Source organism: Piliocolobus tephrosceles, chromosome 14, assembly GCF_002776525.5.
Source record: "Piliocolobus tephrosceles isolate RC106 chromosome 14, ASM277652v3, whole genome shotgun sequence".
In the NCBI taxonomy this organism is placed as follows: domain Eukaryota; kingdom Metazoa; phylum Chordata; class Mammalia; order Primates; family Cercopithecidae; genus Piliocolobus; species Piliocolobus tephrosceles.
This window is the reverse complement of record NC_045447.1, coordinates 7,383,291-7,408,936: the sequence shown is the minus strand read 5'-3', so window position 1 is coordinate 7,408,936 and position 25,646 is coordinate 7,383,291. Positions and strand designations below refer to the sequence as shown.

At 58.9% G+C, this 25,646-nt stretch overlaps 1 protein-coding gene across 1 annotated transcript in view; it reads right to left on the bottom strand.

Moving 5' to 3' along the window:
• Window positions 1–25,006, bottom strand: part of FIBCD1 (fibrinogen C domain containing 1) — a 36,818-nt gene extending 11,812 nt beyond the window's left edge. The window contains exons 1-6 of the mRNA XM_023217232.1: window positions 24,981–25,006; window positions 24,514–24,626; window positions 15,304–15,327; window positions 14,178–14,657; window positions 8,798–8,957; window positions 8,304–8,440 (exon numbers count right to left, since the gene is read on the bottom strand). Of these exons, the coding sequence (XP_023073000.1) occupies window positions 8,304–8,440; window positions 8,798–8,957; window positions 14,178–14,657; window positions 15,304–15,327; window positions 24,514–24,585 (873 nt within the window). The 5' untranslated portion in view covers window positions 24,586–24,626; window positions 24,981–25,006. The remainder of the gene's footprint in view (window positions 1–8,303; window positions 8,441–8,797; window positions 8,958–14,177; window positions 14,658–15,303; window positions 15,328–24,513; window positions 24,627–24,980) is intronic.
• Window positions 25,007–25,646: the final 640 nt, after the last annotated feature.

Genomic DNA, 25,646 nt, shown 5'->3' with positions numbered 1-25,646 from the left:
AACTAGCCGGGCGGGGTGGCGGGCGCCTGTAGTCCCAGCTACTCGGGAGGCTGAGGCAGGAGAATGGCGTAAACCCGGGAGGCGGAGCTTGCAGTGAGCTGAGATCCGGCCACTGCACTCCAGCCTAGGCAGCAGAGCGAGACTCCGTCTCAAAAAAAAAAAAAAAAGAGAAAAGAAAATACAAAAATTAGCCAGGCATGGTGGTGGGCACCTGTAATCCCAGCTACTCAGAAGGCTGAGGCAGGAGAATTGCTTGACCCCGGGAGGCGGAGGTTACAGTGAGCCGACATCCCACCACTGCACTCTAACCTGGATGATGAGAGCGAGACTCTGTCTCAAAAAAATAAAACATTAACTGCAGCAACTGTCAGCCAACGTGTGCACTTTACTGTGTGCAGTGAAGGACTGCGGACCCCCTCTCGAGGCACCAAGACACATCCGTGGTCTGGCCTTGGAGAGGTGACCTGCAGACTGACCATGTCCCAGGGAGAGGCAACCAACGTCACCACACTGGCACACGCATCCAGACTCCAGACTTAGCTTAATGCAGAAGGACATGCACTGATATTTTCTTTTTTCTTTTCTTTCTTTCTTTTTTTTTTTTTTTTTGACACAGAGTCTCACTCTGTCGCCCAGGCTGGGGTGCAGTGGCGCAATCTCAGCTCACTGCAACCACCGCCTCCCAGGTTCAAGCAATTCTCCGCCTCAGCCTCCCGAGCAGCTGGGATTACAGGCGCCTGCCACCACGCCTGGCTAATTTTTTTGTATTTTTAGTACAGACAGGGTTTCATCATCTTGGCCAGGATGGTCTGGAACTCCTGACCTCGTGATCCACCTGCCTCAGCCTCCCAAAGTGCTGGGATTATAGGCATGAGCCACCGCGCCTGGCCTTAGTGCACTGATATTTTCTATCGTGTAGTACTCCACTCTATTTGACTGGAAAAAATAATGTTGATCAAACTGATTCAGTTGATTTTGCCAGTGACCCACGGAGTACTACCACAGTTTGGGAACTGCTGACAACCTTTGCTGTGGGCTGTCCTGATTTCTTGGTTCAAATCCCCAGTGACCGCCTGTGCCAGGCCCTGTGCTAGGATCTCAGGCTTGGAAACCTGCCCCAACCTCAAGCCAATGACAGCCCAACGTGGCCTGACTAGTGCAAGTGCCAAAAGCACAGCCCAGATCACCAGGTGGGTTCTCCAAGCTTCCCCCATGTGGGGGAATGTTTAGTCTGACTCTGAGCCCACGATGAACTGCAGCTGTGACTTTGTATTTCTGGCAAACAGCTTCAGCGACGCTGGACCTTGGTGACGCCAGACGCCTGGATGTGGCCAAGCACAGAGGGCTTTAATTACAGAACGAGGACCAGCGGGATGGGAGGACAGAGGGAGGAAGTGAGGAAAGGATCCAGGCGTCCACTTCCCCTTCTTTCCGCCCCACCCACCAAACATGAATCCCCACTCGGCAAAAAGGGGCGGGGAGTCTGGGCACGGTGGCCCACACCTGTAATCCCAGCACTTTGGGAGGCTGAGGCGGGCAGATCACTTGAGGTCAGGAGTTCGAGACCAGTCTGGCTAACATGGCAAAAGCCCAACTCTACTAAAAATACAAAAATTAGCCGGGTGTGGTGGCGGGCTGACTATAATCCCAGCTACTCAGGAGGCTGAGGCAGGAGAATCGCTTGAACCCGGGAGGCAGAGGTTGCAGTGAGCCAAGATCGCACCACTGCACTCCAGCCTGGGTGACCGAGTGAGACCCCATCTTAAAACAAAACAAAACAAAACAAAATGGAGGCGGGGAGCAAGAGGCAGGGAAACAAAAATTACTGATTCATTGTCAGGCCAAAATATGAATTGGTCCAGCTCCGGGGGCATCTTTCTTGGGTCCTGGCTGGAAAACGATTGAGTAGAAACACTCACTGTGGCTGCGGCCTCTTGGGCAGATGCCACGAGTGGGAAGACAGACAAGAGTGTTTTATGGGTGCGGATTCTCAGAAGCCCGCCGCCCGGCGCATCTTGGAAGTGCCACTTAGAGGGGCTCTGCCAAGGGAGAGCTGGGCCCACATGGTCCTGCAGATGGTGTTGGGCGGGTTCAAAGGAAGGAGTGACAGCTCTGGACGCAGAGGAAGGAAGACAGCAGCAGCCACCGACGGCCCTGTGTTGTCAGACGGGGCCCGGGGACCAAAGGAGGCAGAGATGCCTCTGGGTTGCTGCAGTCTCACGCTCCGCAGGTTGCATCCCGCCCAGGGCTGCCTCTGCAAACAGACCCTGACCAACCAGCTACTGCTCTGCCACCATGCCCAGAACATGCAGCTGGGGTCCTGAGCACTGAGCGGGGCTCTGTGGTCACCCCAGCACCCGGCCAATGCCTTAGAGGATGACCACGGCCTGGCCCTCCCTGCCACAGCCCTGGAGGGAGAGCTGGTGCTCCCATTCAGCAGAAGAGAAGACTGAGGCTTGGAGGAGTGGGCAACCTGGGTGTGCAGGGCTGAGATGGCCAGAGGAGTGGGGATGACAGTGAACGCTCACTCCCAGGGAGCTCCCTGGGCTGGCACCCAGGAGACCTGAGTTCTACCCAGACTCCAGCCAACAGGATACGTGGCTTCTCCCCCCGGCAGAATAAGGGCTCCTGCACAGCACCCCATGTGTGCTTGGGCTCACAGGGATGACCTTGGCCCTCAAAGCTCACAGCCCCATGAGAGACAGACACACAAGCCAGCAGCCACAGGGTGAGCAGCTCCCACCCTGGTACATTCCTCCAAACCCCTAGCCTCAGTTTCCTCATCTGTAAAGCTGGGATTATAAACGCCTCAATTCACAAAGTTTTGATGAGAATTAAATGCGCTGGTGCACAGCATTCAACAGAGCTTGCTGGGAGCCCTGAGAAGGAGTGAGTCCCTCTCCTGGGGCAGTTGGAGGTGGTTATCTGGGAGGGCTCCCTGGAGGAGGAGATGCCTGGCTGAACGGCACATTAAGCAGGGCCTTGCCAGCTGGTCAGAGGAGCTGAAACCCAAGGAATGGGGGATGGGTGGGTCCAAACCCTATGAGATTGGGAGAGAGGGTCTCCGATGCCTTAGAACGGCCCCCTGGAAGCAGCAACTGCAGTTTTTCCTAGACTGTGATGAAACTGATGCAGAAACCAGTGGCAGACAGGACTGCGTTGGTTGTGGAGCTGTGGCCTCCACCAGCCTCCCCAGCTTTCTGATCAGGTGATTCTCGGAGGGGGGCAGAGGGGTCCTGGCAGAGGAGGATTCATGTTTTTAAAGAACAAAGAACTTGGATGTGTGCACTACGGCAGCCCTTCACAGGCAGCCCTGGGGCGGCTCTGCGGCGTTCCCAGGAGTCTGGCTTTTCCTTAACTCCTTTCTGGACACCTCTGGGCAGTGCCCCCAGGGAAGCCTCTGGGCTCAGTCCGGAACAAGGCAGAGCTGAGTTCAAATCCTGACTCTGCCTCTCACAGGCCACATGACCTCGGACAGGTCGCGGAACCTTTCTAAGCCTGTTTCTCTCTGCCTAAGCCCCCGCAGGGCCGGTGGGGAAGACGTAACAAAGTCAATGCCTAACTGGATGGCACACAGTAGGTCTAACCAACATCACCACCCTCCCTTCAGAGCCAGCTGCTGAGCCCAGAAGGAAATCGGACCCACTCCTTGTTTTTGACTGAAAATGGTACCCCCGGGCTTGGCGCCCTGCCGTCATTCCCAGGCTTGGCAGTCGGTGCCTGCCGGCTCTTGGCACAGCACTGCCAAGCTGCTGTTTCTTGGGTGCTGAGCCACATCGGGCGCGGGGCTGGGCCCTGCACGTGCATTGTCCTATTTCCGTTAAAAGTTTGAAAAACCCAAACTGCTCCCAACAGAGGCATGCTTTCTCTGCACGATGAACCAAGGAAACGTGAGGGTGTTGTCATCAAATCACTGGTCACCTCGCCATTATGAATGTGAATGTGTGTGCGTGCTCTGAGGACCCATTCCCCCAGGCAGGGCGTGGGCCAGGCAGCAGCGTGGGGACACTGTGGCCCATCAATGTCACAGCAGATCCCCTGCCACCACTGCCTCTGGGACAAGAAGGGCTGGCCACAGCTGCAGCCCAAGTAGGAAGGAGCTAACATCTCGTCTACTGGACCCCGAGGTCCTGCTGCTCAGCCTCCCCGGCAAAGGGGTCCAGGGTGGCACCTGGGGAGGCCCCGGGAGCTTTTCATCCCTCCCCGAGCGTGAGCCTGCTGCTGGGCTCCCTTGATGTTCTCCATGCGAGGGCAGGATTTTCCTCCCTGCCTGGAGAGCTCACGTGGGGGGAAGTGGGGGCTCCGTTCCACGGGAACCAATTACAGGCAGATGTGTACTGGCTGACCTCACACACGGGAAGCACCTGGCGGAGTACAGGACCACATAGAATAGGGTTTGGGCCACTTGGCACCGTGGTGCTGGGAGAAGTTGGCTGTGCCTGGGATGGGAGCAGGCGGGTACAGGGTCCTATCGTGGCCACTCCAAGTCCCTGCTGAAGGACATGTTGATCTGGACCCAGGGTGTGTGACCCCGGCCAGTGACTATGCAATGATGAGGGCTTGGCAATCAGGCCTAGGGGACAGCGCTGCCCCCGGCAGATTGCGGTGGGGACAAGACTGTGCAGCAGGACAGGGAGCCTGGGTGGGGGCGGGGACTTCAGGCGCTGAGGCCCTCCTTCCGCCCACCTGCAGCAGGTTCTGGGCACAGCCACCCCATTCCCCAGGCCCTGCAAGGCAGGCAAGAGGGTCACCCCACTGGACAGATGAGCAAGGGGCTCTCCAAGAAGGGATATGACCCTCGCATCTCACACAGCCAGGGGCGCTGGGGGTGGGGAGTGTGGGCTGGCAATGGCTGGCTTCATCCCACTCAGCACCTTCTGAATAAGAAAAATTGGCCTTTCTTTTTACGACTCCGCCTCCCCTTGATTACAAGATGCTACAAGGCAGAGCCAGATCCTGTGTTCACAGGGAACCTCCGGGGCTCAGCGCTGACTCCCTCCCAGCCCCTCTCCCCGCTCACTCCTCACAGGTGAGCAGCCTGTGAGGGGTTCTGACTTTGCCCACATCTGCAGAGCAGCTCTATATTGTACCCATTTTACAGATGAGAAAAGCAAGACTTACAGAGGTAAAGCTACGCAGCCAAAGGGTGCCAACAGCCATCATCTGGCAAGCATTTAGAGAGCGCCAAGGGTGTGCGGGTGTCGTGCCCACCCTGAGCTAACGTGGCCACAGGAGGGTGTGGTCCCTGCCCCTGGGACTCCTGCCACGGAAGGATGGGGTCTGAGGATCACCTGTATGACCCAGCCCCTGCCGCCTCCCCTGCCTTGTCCTGGACCCAAACCTCCTTAAACCAGATAGGCCAGTAGCACTGAGCTACCATGGCCCCCAAACAAGCCACACCGTCTCCCTGCCTCTCACTCCTCCCATCCCCCAGACTGGAATAGGTGTCTCTCCTCTGAGCCCCGGGGCTCCCCATTCCTGGCACAAGTCGGCTTCATTGTCCTTCTGTCCGTCAGGCCGGGAGCTTGCTGACCTGTCTAGTCGCTGCTGACCTCCCTGGCCCTGGCTTGCTTTGGGCGCTCAGTGTTGGAACACAAGAATAAGTGTGTGCCACTGTGGGAGGCCTGGAGGCTGCTGGGTGACCTTGGGCACATCCCTGGCCTTCTCTGAGGCTGCCCTGCCTGCCTCCAGGGATTGAAGGGCGCTGGCATGATGCTGGGGGAGGGGGCCAGGAGGACATGAACTGTAAAGTGGCCCTGGGGACAGGGCTGCTGAGTTCCACCCTCGCCACGCAGGTCTCTCCAGGAAGCAGGCTCTGGTGAGAGTGTCCAGCCCCAGGGTCTTGGGGCACAGCTCCAGGTGCCCTGTCCTCCAGGAAGGATCAGGTGGCGTTGGCGCTCAAGGCCTGGCGGTGTGGACAGGGAGTCTAATGAGGATGGATGGTATCCAGGGCTGGAGAGGCGGCAGCCAGCTCCTTCCCAAACAAAAATTGAGTTTCTGAGAGATTCCGTGTGGCAGGGGGGTGATCCTGACAGATGTCGAGAGGTTCCTGGGAAAAGACTGCTTCTGATGGAGGCCCAAATGGATATTAACACTCACTGGCCACGCAAGCACCTCTCAGATGAGAATGGCCTCTCTCCCAGAGGCCCCGGAACCGGGAGTCTGAGCGCCAGGGCTGGGGGGGAGTTCCCCATCGACTCCCCTCTAATCGCCCCTGAAGCCGAGGCCGTCGGAATGACCCGCCTCCCAGCCCAAATCCTGATTGACTTCCCGGGAGACTGACTTCACGTCCACCGGAGTGGAACACAAGACGCATGGCCCGCGCCCGCATCCTGATCTTTCATTAAGCCTGTCCTGACCCTGAACTCTGATTTCTGGGTTCGGCTGGTGCCTTCTCACTGTTCCGCCCCCCAAGGGGTTCCCAGAGGCAAATGCCATAACTCAGACGTTCTCAGTGTTAGGAAAACAAAAGAGCTCTTATCCCCCAGACGCAGCTCCAGTCCATTTAAAAGCTCTCCTCTGGAGCTTGCAGACAGGTTTAGAGATGTGTCTGTCTTTGGGGTCTTGGGGGGATTCTCGTCTGTTCTCATGCTGGCTCCTAACACAGCAGGCTCTGCCCTGCTGGCGGACTCGTTTCCCTCCACCGCCCGCCTGTGCGGGCCTCCCCGCGTCCTGCCTGTGCTGAGGACGGTTGACCCCTTTCAAAACTGACCCAGGCCACCTACACCCTGCCTCCCCCAAAAACTCCCCGCCAAGAGGCTTCCCTCTCTCTTGTTTCTCGGTCACTTGTTTTGTCTGATGTCAAGCCCCTCCCCCAGATGTTTGTGGGTCTAGACATCAATACACCAAAAATAGTCAACACCAAGATCCCGGGCGAGATGCATCCTGCACTCAGCAACAACAGCCCTGGGGCAGTGGGGTTCTCACCGGGCCACCCCCTGGCCTGGTCGGGGGTCTCTGTTCCTGGCTGAGCAGCCCTGACTGGCATCTCTGGCCTCCCAGTCTCTCTCCAGCACCCTCCTTCTCAGCCGAGCCCCCCACTTTCTTGTGCTTGCAGTTAAGAGCTCTAAGGATGTAGGCAGGCATCCCCATTTCACAGTCGAGGAAATGGGGGCTCAGAGAACCGAAGTAAGTTGCCCCAGGTCACACAGCAGGACTCAGAGCCATGCCTGGGGCGGTCTGTGGATGACAGAGCCAGAGGGCAGAACCTCCAGGCTCCCCGCCTCTCTGACATCTGCTGTCAGGGCCCCATCAGAGACCTGAGGACTGAACGCTCATAACACCTCCTCCCTATCTATCCCTCTCCCCACTGCCCAAGGATGCACATCGCCAAGTCACCTCTCCTGAAGCACAGTCTCCATCCCATCTTCTCTCTTCAGCACCCCCAGTAGCTCCCGAGTGTGTGTCCCAACCCTGCAGCCTGGGGCCGGACCACTCCAGCCTCATCTCCTCACGCACCACGAATCTCTCGGGCCCTGCTCCCCAAATGTGCTGTGGGAGCCGCGTTAGGTTGCCCCCTCCTCCTGGAACACCTCCTTCTTGCCCGCACTCAGAAATCCTCCCCGCTTTAATGGCTCATGAGAAATGCCCCCTTCCCCAGGAAGCTTTACCCTCATCTCTGCTACAGTGACTTCTTCCACCCCCAGCGCCCCCCGGCCTGTAAATTCCCTGGGAGGACTGGGACAGGGGCTTCCCAGTCCCAGTCTCATGCACCATTCTCCCAGCACCTCGTGTGGTCCCGCCCCTGCCCTGTGACTGGCAGTTGGGACATCTCCCTCCTGTTTCCCACCCAAGCAGGAACCAGGAGGCGCAGGAATCAGACAGCTCCTGTCAGCCTGTAGCCGCGGGGGGTCTCTGCTCCCAGCAGCCACACTCCTCCTTTCTCTTCTGCACATGCGCCGTGTATTGGGTAGTTCAAAAAGTCAGGCGCCCGCACACAACAGCCCTGGAACTCACGTTAGCAATAGGTTCCTGCTGCCACGTGTCCTCCTAGGCCCAAACCCAACTTGCCTGGAAACCCCCCACTGGAAGAGCCACGGCTGGGGATCTCAGGGAGCCCAAGGTGGCTCCTGCCTAATGTCCGCTCCAGAGTGGGTCCCCCAGGGTCAGCTCACGGAGTCCCCTGTTCCCCTCTTCTGTAGGGGTGGGGTCAGGCCAGGCCACAGGGCACGGGGACGGGGGCCAGTCCACAGGTCCACGGTGGAGGGCTGGGTGGGAGGCTGCTCAGAACGCCCAGGTTCACGGTACACAGCCTCGCGGTCCCCGGTGCCTGTCCTGCCGCCCACTCGGCCTGGGACACTCACCGTCCAGCCGCCGCCGTCTGTGCGCATGTCACAGTAGACCTGGAAGCCAGCCGGGTAGTGCGTGGGAAAGACAGAGTACACGCCATCGTCCTGCTGTCCGCTTAGGAGGACGTCCAGACAGTCTCGGGGCCGGGAGCCTGAGGCAGGCAAGGCCGTCAGGGTGGCTGCGGCCCCCCGCGCGTTCCTGCCCAGCCCCCTCACCCACACTGTCTGTCCATCGATAACGCATGTGGGGTCCCATGGGGTTGAGAGAGCACCGGCCTTGGAGTCCGACCTTGGCTCTGCCACTCCCTGCTGAGGTCGGGTGAGAGAATCACCCCCTCTGGCCTTACTTTCCTCATCTGGAGAATGGACCAAGGGGGCTTCAGCACAGGCCACATGGAAGCGAGGTGGGGCCCTGGAAGTGTCATGGCTGGGAACCCTCACCCCAGCTTCCCCACTCCCTACAGCTGGGACCCAAGTCACCGGAGGAAGGCAGCCCCTGCCCCACTCACCAGTGGCACAGCCCCGAGGCCGGGCTCCTCGGGCAGGCGCTCTCTGAAGGTCGGCCTTGGCGCGGGGCCGGCCCAGCCCCCGGTCCCTCTGTAGGGCATCCAGGATGTCGCCGACGGAGTTCACCAGGTGAGCCATGTGGCCCTGGCTCTCAGAGAGAAGCTGCGGACACAGGGGGTGAGCCGAGAGGCAGGGGCTCTGTTGGGGGTTGGGTGGAGCACATAGCAGGTCACTGGCCAGAGTGGGCCCTCTCCTGAGGCAGAGGTGGGCTCCTGGCTCAATGGTAGCCCCCGCCCTGCCCTGCCCCCTGGGTCCCTGTCCCAGGTAGTCAGAGGGGCCAGCCGGGCTATGATGGAGCCTGTGCTCTGGGACCTCGAGGGCTGGGAGGGCCGGGGAGCAGGTGGGAAAGGAAGGACGCTCCAGCAGGCACCTGCTGCGCCAGGCTGTCTTCTTCAGCCATCTCTGCGTGTTCAGCCCAGGGAAGAGGAAACTGGAGGAGGCCATGCCGTGCGGGGAGACAGCGCCCAGCGTTGGGCAAATCCAGCTTCAGCCCAGTGCGTCCACTTGCCAGTTACATGACCGGAGGTGAGTGTCCTCACCATGCCTCCTCTCCCCTGGCCTGGCCGAACTGCTATGGGGACCAGTGACAACACATGGGAGGTGCCCAGCACAGCGGCAAGGACCGGCCGGGTACTCAGCACACCAAGTTCCCACAGCACCTTCCAGGCTACCAGACATCCCCACCGCGGCCTCTTCCGATCCCAAGCAAGGCTGCTGAGGCAGGAGTGATTGATCTGGACTTGACAGAGGGGTGCCCTGAGGCTGGGGAGGCCACAGGGCTTCTGGACCAACAAGTCTTCCCCATGCCACCCCCACTCCCCATGCAAACATCACTCTGAGTTTCTGTGGCTCTCTGATGTCCACGACCTCACTGGGTCCCCCACCACGCCGCAAAGAGGGAGGACTTGAGGTTGTCATCTCTTGTGACAAATGGAGAAACTGAGGCCCCGAAAGAGAGATCCCTGAGAGTGAAGGATGGCACTGGGGGCAGGGGCCAGGACTCAGGCCACATCCCCAGGGCTGGCTGGCAGGAAAGGGGCCCGGGCTGTGTTCTTGTGTAGGAGACGAGGGTTGGGATGGGTACGGGGTGGTGGTTTGGACCCAGGTCCTGGTGTTGACTGTCTTGTGTTTTTACTCCAATCCCTCCCCCATTCACTAGCTGCGTGACCCTGGAACAGTGTCTGTATCTCTCCATGTCTCCACTGCCTTGTAACCCAGGATAGTGAGCCCTGTTTCTCTGAGTGGGGGGATTCAGGAGAGCCTGGGCTGGGGAGCTCAGCCGTTGTTCTCCATCCTTCACTCCCACCCTCCCTCCATCACAGCCCTGGGGTTGGAGTTTGGCAAGCGTGACGCTGTCCCCCAGCACCTCCGCCTGTGCTGGCTGCCTGAAGGGTCTGAGGTCTGTTGCCCCCACCCTGGGCCGCAGGAGGCTGCAGGACCATGTGGAGGGTGAGGGGGTGGCGGGCAAGCTACAGCTGGCCAGCCAGGGAGCGTGGAGTCGGCCAGATCTTTACACGCCGAACCTGTCACTTGTCAGATAATAGCCCATTCGCGGAAGGAAAATAGAAATATACAGTGCCGGCAGTTTACAAAATATGATTCCGGCTCATCCAGAGGCAGGGGCCCTGCAAAGCTTTTAGTTTCCCTGTCAGTTTCCCCTCGGCTGAGCAGGTGATTCAGTGAGGGCTGAGGTGGGGGGAGAGAGGAGCAGAGATGAGCAGGCAGAGCGTTTGGGTGTCACGGCAGCGTCCTGTAGACGAGCTCCATGCCCCACAGAGGAACAGAGGGAGCATCCCCAAACTGGGGCGGGAGGGAAGACGGCAGGTGGGGGCTGCCCTGCGATGTGTGTGCGGCGGAGAGCACTTGGTTAAATCACACCGGTGCTGCCCATTTATCTGAGTCAACACAGCCACGACACATTCAAAAAACTCAGGCACAGCCTCCTCCCTCTTGCTAACGGGCAGGGAAGACCTCCGTTTAAACCAGCAGATGATTAAAGTTGAAAATGTACATATAAACATGCCCCGAATCAATGGCAAAGTAAGTCTCTCTGCTCACCGAGCTGCACAGGCGCATGAGCAGAGAGACTTACTTGGGAGGGTAAGTCTCCCTCCCAAGAGGGAGACTTACTTGGGAGGGCTGGGCAGCGCTCAGAGGTAGTGCCATCAGAGCTGCTGTCCCCAGCACTGCTTAGCTGTGTGAGCGAGCTTGCACAGGCACCTGCCACTCAGAGCCTCAGTCTGCCTCTCCATAAGATGGGATAACAAGGCCGGGCGCGGTGACTCACGCCTGTAATCCTACCACTTTGGGAGGCCAAGTCGGGTGGATCACCTAAGATCAGGAGTTTGAGACCAGCCTGGCCAACATGATGAAACTCTGTCTCTACTAAAAATACAAAAAAATTAGCTGGGTGTGGTGGTGCATGCCTGTAGTCCCAGCTACTCAGGAGGCAGAGGCAGAATTGCTTGAACCCGGGAGGCAGAGGTTGCAGTGAGCCGAGATCGAACCACTGCACTCCAGTTGGGTGACAGAGTGATACAACCATGTCTCAAAAAATAATAATAATAATAAATGAATTAAAATAAAATAAAATGGGATAACAAATGTACCAACCTCCTGGGGCTATTGGGCTGCAAAGTGCCTGTCAACACAGAGCCCAGCACATGGCGTAGGCCTATCATTCCTATCAGAAAAGGGATTTTCGGCCCAACATAGTAATATCAGCACGTGGGGAGGCCAAGGTGGGTGGATTGCTTGAGGCCAGGAGTTTGAGACCAGCCTGAGCACCACAGCAAGACCTCTCTACAAAAAAAATGTTTTAAATCAAAAAAATTAGCTAGACATGGTGGTGCACACTGGTAGTGCCTGCTGTTTAGAAGGCTGAGGTGGGAGGATTGCTTGAGCCCAGGAGGTGGAGATTGCAATAAGCCGTGATCGCGCCACTGCTTTCTGGCATGGGTGACAGAGTAAGACCGCCTCAGAAAAAAAAAAAAAAAAAAAGAGAAAAAGAAAAAATAAAAGGGAGTTTTCAATAGTGGCATGGTAGTTCCCTATAGGTTTAAATTTCAGCTCACAAACAATTTCTACTATAATAATAAGGAGATGTTGATAGTGCAGATGGTGAGTATCCCCCACGTGACAGAGCCAGCAAAGCCCTGTAGCCAGGCCCTCCAATATGCCCTCAGCATAGACTGTGTTATGCACATGTCATGGGTCAGAAGAACCAGCCCAGAGAAGGACTGCAACCTGCCCAGCATCCCCCAGCTGGCACAGATGGGGCCTAGACTGGATCTAAGCTCTGTGGACTCAGACCCTCTGGGCAGAACGGCTCAGCTCAGCCATGACCAGCAGGCCTCAGGGACTACACGTGAGAATCACCCCCGTCCGGGGGCTGCAGGGGGTTGGGGATGAGGCCCAGGAACTTGCCTTTTCCTTTTTTTGAGACAGAGTCTCGCTCGGTTGCCCAGGCTGGAGTGCAGTGGCGTGACCTTGACTCACTGCAACCTCTGCCTTCCGGGTTTGAGCGATTTTCCTGCCTCAGCCTCCTGAGTAGCTGGGATTACAGGCGCCCGCCCGGCTAATTTTTCTATTTTCAGTCGAGACGGGGTTTCACCGTGTTGGCCAGGCTGGTTTTGAACTCCTGACTCCGAGTGATCTGCCCGCCTCGGCTTCCCAAAGTGCTGGGATTATGGCATGAGCCACTGCACCCGGCCAGGAAGCTGCCTTTTAACAAACACCTCTGGCGATTCCAACCCAAGGTGCCTGCAGGCACAGCTTTGAGAAACCCACGTCTGATTGACTGAGGGTCTGGGAAGCTTGGAAGGGAGGAGTTAAGAGCACGGCTCGCTGCCTCTGAATGAAACATAAAGACACACTGTCTCTTGAATCATCCAGTCTGTGGGGAATGAGTCAAATCAAACATTTTTGGGGAAGTAAATATGTCAGGTGAGCTGGCGCTCCTGGACCCAGAAAGGTTGTTAGTCTTGCGGGAACACTCTGTACCTCTGCACAGGCTATTGGGAGGGCAGGACTCTGGGGTCCCTCCTTCTAAATCCCCCACCCCAGCTCTCAGGGCGGGCCTTCATGAACGGGGCCTGAGCTGACCAGGGGCTGAGTGATTTGGAGTGAGGTAGGGGTCCCAGGTCAGCCAGAAAGTCAGGAGGTACTCCTAGCCCCCAGCCCTGCTGCTGAGGCCTGCGGGGAAGTTGCAGCTGAGGGCGGGGGGCAGCCGGAAGGCAGTCTAAACATCCCTCTATCCTGGGAAGGGGAAGCCACCTTCCCATCAGTCACCCAGACAGGGTGATGAGGACTGTAATTTCTCCAGCTGCCGCCTTCAGAGGCAGGGAAGGGGCCCATTGCTCATGAGCGCTGAGTGACCAAATGCCTGGTTCTCCCAGTGGCTGCTGGGGGGTGGGGCGGAAGGGGATGGGGCGCCCATGGGGGCAGGGGCTTGGCTCTTAGCCTCCAGGGATATGAGTCACCAGGAGGATGTGGCACAGGGCTGGGGCTGGGCGGGGCTCCAAGGGGACTGGATTCCAGGTCTGACCCGGCCACGGCACCCAGGAAAAATCACCACCCGTTTCTGGGCCACCATTTTCTGTCCTGGAAAAGGGTGGAGGCAGATGAGATGATCCCACGTCCCTCATCCTATGAAAGAGGAACTTCTTGTGGGTGGTGCTTCCAGTGTGGTCTCAGAGCCGAAGTTGGAGAGTCTTCACCCAGACCCACCTGGAGCTGGCTGGAGCCTGGCTTGGCTGGGGGCAGGGGTGGGGAGGGTGGAGGTGGTTTGGGACAGGCTAGGGGTCTGGCTGGGTTGCCTGGACTGGTATCTCTGTCCCTGGGAAGCTGTGGGCATTGCATGGTGGTGAACTGGGAGGGTCGTGGAGAGATGGGGTGCAGCTCTCTCTGATGGGGTCACACTGACCAGTCACGTGATCTTTAGCAAGTCACATCCCCTCTCTGAGCCTCAATTTGCTCCTGATGGGGGTGCAATGCCCTGCCTCGCCTGCATCTTGGAGCACTGGGGAAGCCCTCGAGCCCTGGATTTGACTGAGTGCCAAATGCCGTGGGGTGCTGTACAATTACCCAGGGTCACCAGGAGAGAAACTGGGTTTGAATCCTGGCTCCCAGTAGCTGTGCGGCCCTGGATGAGTGACTGCGCCGCCCTGAGTTTCATGGGCTTGTCTGTAGATGGGAACAGCAGTAGCCCCTTGTCTGGGGCACTTGGGGATTAAGTGAGGCTGTGGACATCAGGCGCCTGGCACGTGGCAGCACCGACCCCTTGCCTCCAGCAAGACCCCAAGACGCAGACCCCAGCCCTACCTGGATGAGGCGGCCCTGCTCGCTCTGCAGGGCGCTGAGGCCCTGGCCCAGCGTGCCATGCCCCTTCCGTAGCCCCATGCACTCCGTCTGCAGCTCCGAGGCTCGGGTCAGCAGCCGCGGCAGCTGGTCGGCCAGCGTGTCCAGTAACTCCTGCTCCTGGTCGCCCACCACCCGTGGCTGGGCCTGGTGCTCGGTCAGCGCCTCCAGCACCGAGGCCTGGGCGCTCTCCAGGCGTGCAAAGCTGTCGGTGAGGTCGGGGCAGCGCGGGTCGATGAGGATGCTGAGGCGGGAGCTGTCTGCCCTCTCCACGGTGACCAGGGCGCTGTTGGCGCCGGCAGCCCCAGTGCTGACGACAGGCGGGGGTGCTGTGCCTGGCGTGTGGGTGTGGTTCAGGAACAGCACGGCACCGGTGACAGCCACGGCCAGCAGCACAGCCAGGGCCAGCAGCACGGTGCACAGCATGTAACCACAGCTAGGCCGCTGCAGGCCCGCCCAGGACGCACAGACACAGGCAGACAGACGAACAGGAGAGAGAAGGGGCCAGCATTAGAGGCATACCTGGGGTCAGAGGAGCCCCTTCTTGGGGGCTGGGCGAGGGCATGGCACAGAGAGACTGAGATGATACAGGCACTGAGAGACAGTCCAAGGGGAGACAGAGAGACAGGGACAAGCACAGATGCAGTGAGAGGGACACAGCGAGCGCCTCAGGGAGAAAGTGAAGAGAGACAGAGCCCCAGAGGGAAGGTGGAGACGTAGGGGGAGACAGGGAGATGCAGGGAGACACAAGGAGGCACAGGGAGACACGGGGAGACGCAGGGAGACGCAGGGAGACGGAGACGGAGAGGATGGGAAATAGAAACCGAGGCAGAAAGACACAAAGACACAAGCAGAATGCCAAGCCTTCCTTCTCACTGCCCCTGCCCCCTGCCCCCCACCCCCCCATGCCCTGCACGGTGACAGCCCAAGGACCCATGGTCACCTGTGTGTGTGGCCGTGTGGCCCCCGTGGAGCCCATACCACCCAGTAAGGGCTGGAGGTGGAGATCCCACCTCTGCAGCCAGACGGGTCAGGGCTCAGGCCTCCAAGCTGCATTTCCCACAGTGTGACCTTGGGCGAGGGGCCTCACCTCGCTGAGCCTCAGTTTCCTCGCCTGTAAAATAGAGCGATATAGAGACACCCAGCTCTCTATATACGGGTCAGAGACAGCTGTGATGCAACAGCAGTGATGCTAGAGATGGTCTCGTGCTGTCTCTGGAACGAGTGCTCTGGGGTAGTGGGCACCCATCACGGAAGGTCCCTTCCAACAGCGGCAGCCACATCCTGTGTTCTATCCCCCTGTCCTCCAGTCCCCAGGGCACATGGGGCCTCCCAGGCACCTCCTCCCCGCACCCCACCCCGTCCTCTCTCCTTCCTCTACCTCTTCACAGAGCAGGCCCCTGGCAGGGCAAATGCCAACCTGCTGGGCCAGGTAGCCCTAAGGCCACCCTGGACAAGAGGCCTGCTGCCTTCCAAGGAGGAGGGGGACCGAGGCAACAGGTGGCTGTCACTCCAGAATAAGCCATATCTCAAAACCGGGAACGGGGCCGGGCAAGGTGGCTCACGCCTGTAAGGCCAACACTTGGGAGGCCGAGGCGGGCAGGTCACGAGGTCAGGAGATCAAGACCATCCTGGCCAACAAGGTGAAACCCCGTCTCTACTAAAAATACAAAAATTAGCTGGGCGTGGTGGCGCATGCCTGTAGTCCCAGCTACTTGGGAGGCTGAGGCACGAGAATCCCTTGAACCTGGGAAGCGGAGATTACAGTGAGCTGAGATCGTGCCACTGAACTCCAGCCTGGAGACAGAGCTAGACTCCGTCTCAAAAACAAACAAATAAACAAACAAAATGGGAACGAAGGGCAGGCCCGATAAAAAAAAAAAAAAAAAAAAAAAACTGTGTTGGCCAGAAACCAGGGCCGAGGAACAGCTTGTGGTGAACGGAGGTACCAGAGGGTGGCTGCACACGCTCTCGGAGGCCCAGATTCACTGGGCAGACTTGCTCACGGCCCCTGAGCATTACATACAAGGGAAAACTGAGGCCCAGAGAGGGCAAGGGGCTGTCCCAGAGTCACACAGCAAACAAAAGCAGAACTGGGATTAGGCCCCAAGCCTCCTGCCTTCCTCCCCAGGCCAGGCCCCTCCTATGATTGAATTTCCTCAACTCTCAGACACATTTTCCCCACATTTTCAACTTTCTGAATTTGAGACTTGTCTTTAAATGACTTCGTATATTAAAGCGCTTGGAGCCGCGCCTGGCACGTTGTGCTCGCGCAATAAATATTAGTGGCTTTTATTATCCCATGATCGATGTGCACACAGCATCTGGAGGACATTTTTTTTCCACCCAAAATGTTATTTCTGTGTGTCGTCAATGCTGGGATGCACCTTCTCTTTTTTTTTTTTTTTCACGTTTTAGCATCTCCAACATGGGGGGACATCTTACAATTGTAATTGACAGTTCACTTGCTTTCTTAGTGATACACTGTCAGAGATAGATGCCTCTTACATCATTGTATCTTACTATCTAGAAGATGAGGCAGAGGAAAGAATCATTTTTGTAAATTCAAATTCTACAAGGACCTGCCGAATGACCTACTTGGCACCCAAAGAGGACAGGGTGGAGGGGACATGCGCCTGGACATGCAGACCCCCAGGAAAGAGATCTGCTTTGTTGTCAGGATGTGGAAGAGCGTTCCTTGGCCTGTCCCTGTTGTCATGCAGCTGCCAGGACTCAGTGCTCCACGCCTGCCCGGTCCCCTTGGGGGCTACGTCCATTCCAGGCTCCACGCATCAAGACAATTTACTCCAGCCAGACCTGAATGCACAGTTCTCATGCACCAGCTCTGCACAAACTGCTCCCTTGGCTGGCCAGGAGCATCCACTTCCCCTCCTCCTCTTCCACTAGCCTAATGTATTCTCTTCTTTCAGGGCTCAGCTAGCTGTCACTTCCTCCAGGAAGCCTTCCTTGACTGTTTCCACTCCACTACCCCCAGCTTGGAGGGGCTCTTCCTCTGTGCTCCCCCCGTGAGGGTGCTTACAAGACAGATTGTTGTGGCCTTCAACTTCATTTACTCAATCATTCATTCAATCATCTATTCCACATTCACTAGATCTCCCCATGACCAGGCTCTGGGCCAATCCTGAGGAGGTATCAGGGGACCAGTCAGCTCCAGCTCCTGCTCTTGGGGAGTTCCTGTTCTACGGACTTGGATTATTGGGATTCTTTTTTTGGAAATGGAGTCTTCCTCTGTCACTCGGGCTGGAGGGCAGTGGCGCGATGTCAGCTCACTGCAAGCTCCGCCCCCCGGGTTCATGCCATTCTCCTGCCTCAGCCTCCCGAGTACCTGGGAATCCAGGCGCCTGCCACCACGCCCAGCTAATTTTTTGCATTTTTAGTAGAGATGGGGTTTCACCGTGTTAGCCAGGATGGTCTCGATCTCCTGACCTCGTGATCCACCGACCTCCGCCTCCCAAAGTGCTGGGATTACAGGCGTGAGCCACCGCGCCTGGCGGGATTCTTTTTTTTAAGAGACAAGGACTCACTCTGTCGCCCAGGCTGCAGTGTGAGGGCACAATCCTAGCTCACTGCAGCCTCAAATTCCTTGGCTCAAGCAACCTTCCCATCTCAGCATCTTGAGTAGCTGGGACTATGCACCATCATGCCCGGCTAATTTTTTTTTTTTTTTTTTTAATTTTTGTAGCAATAGGGACTCCTTACTTTGCCCAGGCTGGCCTCAAACACCTGGGCTCAAGCAATCCTCACACCTTGGCCTCCCAAAGTGCTGAGATTACAGGCGCGAGCCACCATGCCTGGTGCATAGACTGATTCTTGAGTTTGTCTAACTCTGTCGGGGTGTCTTGTGAAAGCTGTGGGCACAGCTTTTGAGGATTCAGGGACTAGTGAATCCCAAGTTCAGGAAACTTGCCCTGGACTGTGAGCCCCTCCATAGGTAGGGACCTACTCAACACCTGGCACAGAGCAGCCCCGATGGCCGCTGCTGGGTGGACAGGCAGATGGACAGAAGGAAGGAGCTGGCATGGGGAAGGGGTGAAGGCATTCCTGAGACCTACCTGACTTGGCAGGGCAGAGGCTCATGATCCTGGCTGGGCCCTGGGCCCCGAGGCAGGGCTGCCTCTGACCCTGTGCCCATCTCTGATAGCCTGGCACAGAATGGGCAAGCTTCAGGCCATCCCCAGCCCCCAGCCACCTACAGGTCAGCAGGTTACAGACAGGTGGGTGCTGCACCATTACTGCCATTCCTTGGGCGTGGACCATGTTCCCATCACTGAATTCTCCAAGTAACCCCATGCAGTTGAGGCTATGGTTGAATTCACTACGCAGATTGGAAAACTGAGGCTCAGAGAACAAGACCCTCAACCAAAGTCACATGGGGGAGGTGCACTGGGGCCACCAGCTGGACCCAGGACTGGGGCACTCCGGAATTGCCTCTGTGCCAGGGCCGCTAACTGGGCTGTTCTATGATTTCCTTCCTCTGCCTAAAGTATGGCTCGGTTTGATAGACAAAGCTCTGTGTCAGCAGCTAAGTCCCTGTCATGCACGCTTCTGGAGTCCGTCGGGAGACACCTTGCCCCGAGCAGCTCAGGGCCGCATCACCAGACTGTGTAGCATTAAGGTTCACTGGCTGGCAAGGCTGGGGCTGGCATGGCAGAGAGGTCAGCCGTCTTCCCTCTGCGACTCCCACACCCCTGCCCTATCTTGCACCCTCCTCCCACCCAAGCCCCTCCCTGGTGGGAAGGCAGAGGGCACCAAAATGGGGAGGGGCTCGAGGAAGCCGCAGGGGGTCCCCTAGAGGCAGGGAACAGCAGAGCTTGGAGATGAAACAGGGCACTCAGCAGAGGAGAATTAGTCTTCAGAGATCACCTTAAAGATGAAGTACTGTTCGCTTTTATGGGCTGCCGTTTACGTGCCTTGCGAAGAAATCTACCCGAGATAATAAGGGGGGCTCTGGGCGCTGAGCAGCCCAACTGGTGTGCCTGAGGCTGGAACTGATTCATCCGTCCTGGTGTGGCCAAGTGGGGTGCACTCCCTGGGGGCCGCGGAATGGGGAGAGCCCCCAGCTCCCAAGACAGGGCGTCCCGGGCAGGTGGGCAGGAGAGAGACTGGGGCCTGAGCCGGGAGCCCCGGGTTCAAAGCCCACTTCTGCCACTGACCACCTGCACGAGCTTCCAGCTGGAGGGACCCAGCTTGGCTCCTCGAGTGACCCCCAGTGACCACCCAGGGTTCATGGTTGCGTAAGAAGCCTTGGCCAAAAGGAGGATAAGGCTCGTGCCAGGAGGGCGGCAGGCAGCCCCCGGGGGTGCCTCAGTTATAGGGTGACCTCTGTCCAGGCTACCTTCCCTGAGGCCCCAGCCTTGGGGGTTCTGAGGAAGCAGGGTCGGGGGGAGCTCAGGAGGAAGGGATTTGATGCCAAGGTGCTCTGCTAAGCTGGCACACCTTCCTTCCTCCTCACCTCCTAAGGGAGCCGGCTGGCAGGAGTCCCCTGGGGAGACCAGGACCACACTCCACAGATGAAAGTAAGAAGAAGAAAGGCTCCCTCCAGGGGCGACCAGGCCAGGTTAGACCCAGGTAAGCGCCCCTTCTGCCACCCACCCCATCTCCTAAGAGCACCCAGCCCAAGGCAGGCAGCTGCTCTGCATGACAAAAACACAACCTGGGGCTTTGCATTGGGAGATGGAAAGTTGGAGGTGGCGGGGTCCTGTGCGCTCTGGATCCAGTAGAGGCTTGCACAGAGCCTGGGCGGGGGCTTATGGGCTCCGTGGGTTGAGAGGACTGGGTCTTGCCTCAGGCCAGAGCCTTGGGGAAATTCTGCCTGTCTCCCAGGAGCCCACTCCGCTCCTGGCTGGCACATGGCTGGGCGCACGGCTCCCAGTAAGGGCTGAACTCTGAGCCCCTGGCCCTGGCAGAGGGAGGGTCCCGGAGACACCCCTGGGGGGGTGAAGGGCTGGTGGTTCTGCTCACCATTCTGGGGTCCCAAAGACTTAGGAAGGAGGTCTGCAGGCTTGTTCTGTGAGATCTGAGCGGGAACCACCATCCCGCTGGTGACCCTTCAGAAGAACCCTGCTAGGGCCATCTGGAGCCTCAGGCCACAGGGAGGGGCACAGGAGGGGCTGAAGGTGTCCAAGGGGACAAGAGCGCCCCACAGAGCTCCCAGCCTCTGCCCCTCCTGGAGGATCGAAGCCCTCCAGCTGTCTCACTCCCTGGGAGCATTTGCTCTGAACCATGGATAGGGGTTCTCCAACGTTTCCTATAAGGGTCTTGCTTGCCATCCCCCCAACATACAGCTCTGGCCTTTCCAGAGGGCCCACCGGGGCCTCAAGCCCACTGAGGCCCAAACCAGCATCTCTCCACCCCAAACCTGAGCCCTCCTACTTCTCACTCAGGGATGGCACCAACCCCACCTGCTGCCCCCACAAAGCTGGCACCTCCCCCGGCCTCCGTCCCTCACTCAACATCTGGCCAGTCACCTGCTCCCGTCCATTCTGCCTCCTCAGCCACACCACACCCCGGCTAAACAGTGAGCTCAGAAGGAGGGGCTCGGGAAACCCCAAGCCTAGCACAGTGACCTCAACCCACACCCCAGGGGACAAGAAGAAAGAGGCATAGGTCTTCTTTCCAGCACCCATGACGGTTTGTAATCACCTCTGACCTGTGAGCTTCTTCCCCCCAAGAGACTCTAAGCTCCCTGAGGCACAGACCGTATCCACCAGACTATACCTCCTAGCATGAGGTGGGGCCTCCCTCAATAGTCACTGAGTAAATTTAATGCAGTCGGGATTTAGGTTAGATATCAGGAAGAACTTCCCAAAGAGATTTTTCTTTCTGTTTTTCTGAAATGTTCTTATAAATGTTGAAAGCGTCAAGAGATCTTGCCTGGGATGGGTTAGAAGTTGACCTCCCTGTAGGGTGGCTTGGGAGAAACAAGCCCCTCTGACCAGCGGAGATGGTTGCAGGGTGACTTCCTGCCCCACGCTCCAAGACCAGAAGAATCATTGCTATTTCTAGAGCCTTTCATCTGACAAACTCTAAACTCCTGGCAAATATCGTTTCACTCTGCCCCAAGGGTGTGAGAGGCTCTTCCTTCTGCAGGGAGAGGGAGGGCGCGCTAACGGAGTCCAATCTGCAGGGAGAGGGAGGGCGCACTAACGAAGTCCAATCTGCAGGGAGAGGGAGGGCGCGCTAACAAAGTCCGAGTTGGCAACTCATCCAAGGTCGCCCGGCAAACAGGAGCTGAGGCTGGATAGGGCTGGGATAGATGGGGCCCACAGCGTCCCCAGAAATGGCTACATTTACACAAAGATCCTTCAGGACCTCTGGACCTAGGCTATACCCACTCACAGCAGGTGTTTCGGTGCCCTGAGAACCACACAGCCTGGACACTGGAGCCCCAGCTCGGGCTGCGTGGGCTGAACCAAGAAAGGGCGGCCAGCCTGTCTTCCCTCCATCCTCCCACAGAGGCCCTTGTCTGCTGTCCAGGAAGACCCAGGTTCGAGTCCCAGCTCCAGCTCTTAGTCTCAGTTTCCTCGTCTATCAAATGGGTTCATCATCCCTGCCACCAAGCTCCTAGGGTGCCTGTGACTAAGAAACGAGAGGTGTGGCCTGTGACCTACTGGTGCTTGGAGTGCAGCATCGGCATTATGCTCCCAGAGGAAAATCCCCCGTTAAAGAATCTCGGCCAGGCCCCTCTGGTAGGAGCCAGATGTTCAGACGGCGTTTCCTGGTGGGCAGAGAGGAGACCGGGACACAGCCAGCCTGTGGAGGGGACAGGCTGCTGCGAGAGGCATCCTCCTCATGAGCATACAGTGCTTTACAGTTTGCAAAACACACCAGTATTTCACGTGGCCCCCGTAACAGCCCTTGTGAAATGAGGAGGAAGCGAAGATTGCTATTCCCACTTTACAGATGGTGAAGCCCAGGCCCAGAGAGGGGGAGTAACTTACCCAGAGCCACACAGCATGTCAGCGGGTGAGATGAACCTGGCCGCAAAGGAGGAGAGAAGGCTGGCCCAGGGGAGGGCAGGCCCAAGGGAACCGGGGCAGCCAGCGCTCTCTCTTTCTTCTGACAGTGGCCACAGGAAAGGCCTTGCCTCTTGTCTGAAGCTTCAAACAAGCCCAGAGCTGGCACAGGGAACAGGCTGTCTACATGCTGGGTCACCAAAGGGGTGGGGAGGGGAGGCGGGTACTTGCTATTGGCCCAGGCTCCAAGAGCCACAGCCTTCAAGCTGCCTCCAGTGCCAAGGGGCAGACAGCTGGGCTGTGTGGCCTGGTGGCAGAGGAAAGCTGTGCCCTCAGGGAGCAGCAGAGGAAGGCAGGGCCCGGTCCAGAGGCCTTGAAGCCACATTTCAAACACATTCCCCAGAAGGCACCTCCCCTTGAGACAGACCAGTGCCTGCTGGCTGTCTCCTGAGGCTCTTCCTGGCCGAAGCTTCATGCAGTTCGATTCAGCAAACACCCTCAGTGCCTGACCTGAGCTGCCTGGAAGGAATGGAGCCTGGGCCCGGGGAGAGAACCAGAGATGGGCTCCAGAGGAGGGTGTGTGAAAAGGGATCTCCTGATGCAGGAGGGGCCCAGGACAAGGCAGCTGAGTGGCACAGGCTAGAACACTACTAGAACTTAGAGACACAGCCACAGGGCATCAGGGAAGGCTCCCTGGAGGAGGTGGCAGCATTTGAGTTGGGTTTTGAGTATATGTAGGGTGTTGCTGAGTGGAGGGGGGTGTGTGTGTGTGTGTGTGTGTGTGTGTGTGTGTAAGCCTGGGGAAGCAAACAAGATGACACAGAAAAGATCTGCAAATGGGGCGGCGTGGTGTGGGGCCCAGGGTTGGCAAATAACAGTCACTGCCTGTAAGGGACCAGTGGGAAGGCACAGTGCGCCAGGCTAGGAGCGGCCTTGGAGGACAGGTCTAGAAGTTAAGACAGTTCTTGCTAAGGGGGAGAAGTCAGATCTCAGCAGGAGGGAACTTGTTATTTGGAGGGGGCTTAGGTGCAGACCTGACCTTTAGAGGGGCCTGACTGCCCATGAGAAGCAGCGGGATAGGTGTGTGGTTAGACCAGGGTTTGAAGCTCCACTCTCTTGCCAACGTGCCGTGTGACTTGGTCATGTTCCCAACGTCTCTGATCCCTGGTCTGTGATGTGGGGATGCACTGGCCCCCAGCCTGCTTGGAGAAGTGAGGTAGTGCTGATGAATGGGAAGGGGCTTTGCAAACCGTAGAGGGCTGGGCCCTCGTGCCACGGCAGTGTCACACCAGGAAGAATGAGCAGGTTGCAGCTCCTGAGGGGAAGGGACCACCAAGGGCTGCCTGTGCCACCCCCTCCTGCAGCTGCAAGCACGAACTGTTCCTTCCCCAATGACATCTGTCTGGGAAAAATTTAAAATTTAAAATGGGCAGCCCTATTCCTTCCTCTCCTTGGTGAGCGAGCTGCCTCCTCGTTTCGCCTGCCTGCCCCAGTCCCTTGGCAGCCCAGCCCCGGGCAGCCCTGGGGCTCCCCTCCGCCTAGGCTTCCCGACTCCAGCCTCCTTGCTGGCCAGCCCGGGTGCTCTGCCCACACCCGCTTCCACCGCACAGCCCTGGGCACCCTCCAAGCCCCACCTCCACTGCCCCTGAAGAGGCAGCAGGAAGGGAGGAATGAACCAGCCCTGGAGCACACAGACAAGGGTTCAAATCCCAGCAGAGCTGCGTGGCCTCAGGCAGGAGCCAACCGTCTCTGAGCCCTGCTTTCCTTGTCTTAAAGTCAGAAAATCAAAATACCCAGCGTTCCTGCAGGAGATGAATCTTTATTGATCCCCTACTGTATGCAGGGCCCTGGCTAAAGAGGGAAGGATGCAGAGGAGATTCAGGGGGTCAGGTTCAGGACCAGGTGCCTGACACAGGGTGGCGCCCAGAATGGAGATTTTGTGGGTGGCTAAGATGCCCATTGGAGAAGTGAGGAAACGGAGACTCAGCAAGGGGGCTGATTTGTCTGTGGACACACAGCGAACTGTAAGTCCCCGACTCCCTCTGCACCCGCGTGCACCAGGGGGTCGCTGGGGGTGCGGGGACAGAGGGTACCCGGCCCGCAGCGCGTGTGGCTCCTGCAGGGGTGCCGCCCCCATCGAACCTCGAGTTCAAGCCTCGGCTAGGGGAGGAGAAGAGGAGGGTCCCCATCCCAGCCCGTGCCTCCGGAGCCTCGAAGGGGTGCGCTCCAAACTCCAGGCCCCGCACTGGGTGCCCGCCCCGCCGGCTCGAGCAGCCACCGCCTGGCCAGCCGCCCAGGCCCAGTGTCCCAGCGCCCGCGCGTACCTGCGGCTTGTCGCGCGGCCGGTCCTCAAGTTGGGCAGCGCCGCCCATGGTCTTCCACCGGTCGTTGACCATCTTCCGGCAGGACTGGCGGGGGCGCCGGGCGCGGCGCGCCGCTGCGGAGCGCAAAGGCGGCGGGGTGGGCGCGGGCGCGGGCGCGGGGCGCGCTCTGTCCACCGGGTCCCCGCCTCTGTGCCCCGCGCCGGGGCGGCCCGGGAGCGGGCAGGCGTGTGCGGATGAGCGCGCCGCTGTGTGCGGGCGGGAGCGGCAGCGGGAGCGCGAGAGCCGCCAGCCCAACGCCCGCCGCTCGCGTTGCGCGCCGTCCCCGCTCACGGCTCCCGCGCATCCCTGGCGCGCTCCTCTCCCTCCTCCCTCGTCCCTCCTCCCTCCTTCTCAATCTCCGCGTCTTTTCTGGTCTCGGACTCTCTTTGCTTTTTATTGCTCCCCTTGGCCTCCCTCGACACACTCACACACACGCGCGCGCTCACACCCGCGGACTTGGGTGGTGGACTCCGCCTCCGAAAAGGCCAAGAGAAAGGAGGCCGAACTGACCCACAGACACCGCGGCGGGCCGAAGGGCAGCAAACAGCCGCGGGCGGCCCGGCTCCTGCTGGCTCCCGGAGGGGCCTGACAGCCCCGCGGCGGCGTCTCTGCTCAAACTTCCTCCCAGGCCGGACTCGCACAACTCACCGTGCGCGGGGCGGGCCCCAAGGGCGCCCCTGCCGGCCGGTTAGGCGTCTCGGGGGAGTGGCGCGGCGCTCCACCTGGCTCCCCCCGGGCTCAAGGAGCAGGGCTCACCCGAAGATCCTGGCTGCACCTGGGGCAGGTTCGGTGGGGGTGCGCCCCTGCGGGCCCCCGAGGTCTCGGTCCAGGTTCTGGGGCAAGTGCACCCAGCTGTGGGGTCTCCAGCCCCCGGGGAACTCCCTGCTCCCGACCCCGACGCGTGAGCCTAGTCCTGGGGGCGACCCAGTCCGCTTCCGCAGAGACGTGCCCTCGCGCCCGCGGTCGGAGAGCCCACCCGACGCCCCCCGGCCCCGGCGGCCCGTGGGCGAAATGGGGATCCCCGCCACTGCCACAGTCGACTGCTCTGTGGTCGCGAGTACCAGCTGCTCCGCGCTTGGCCCGCGCTCCCGGCG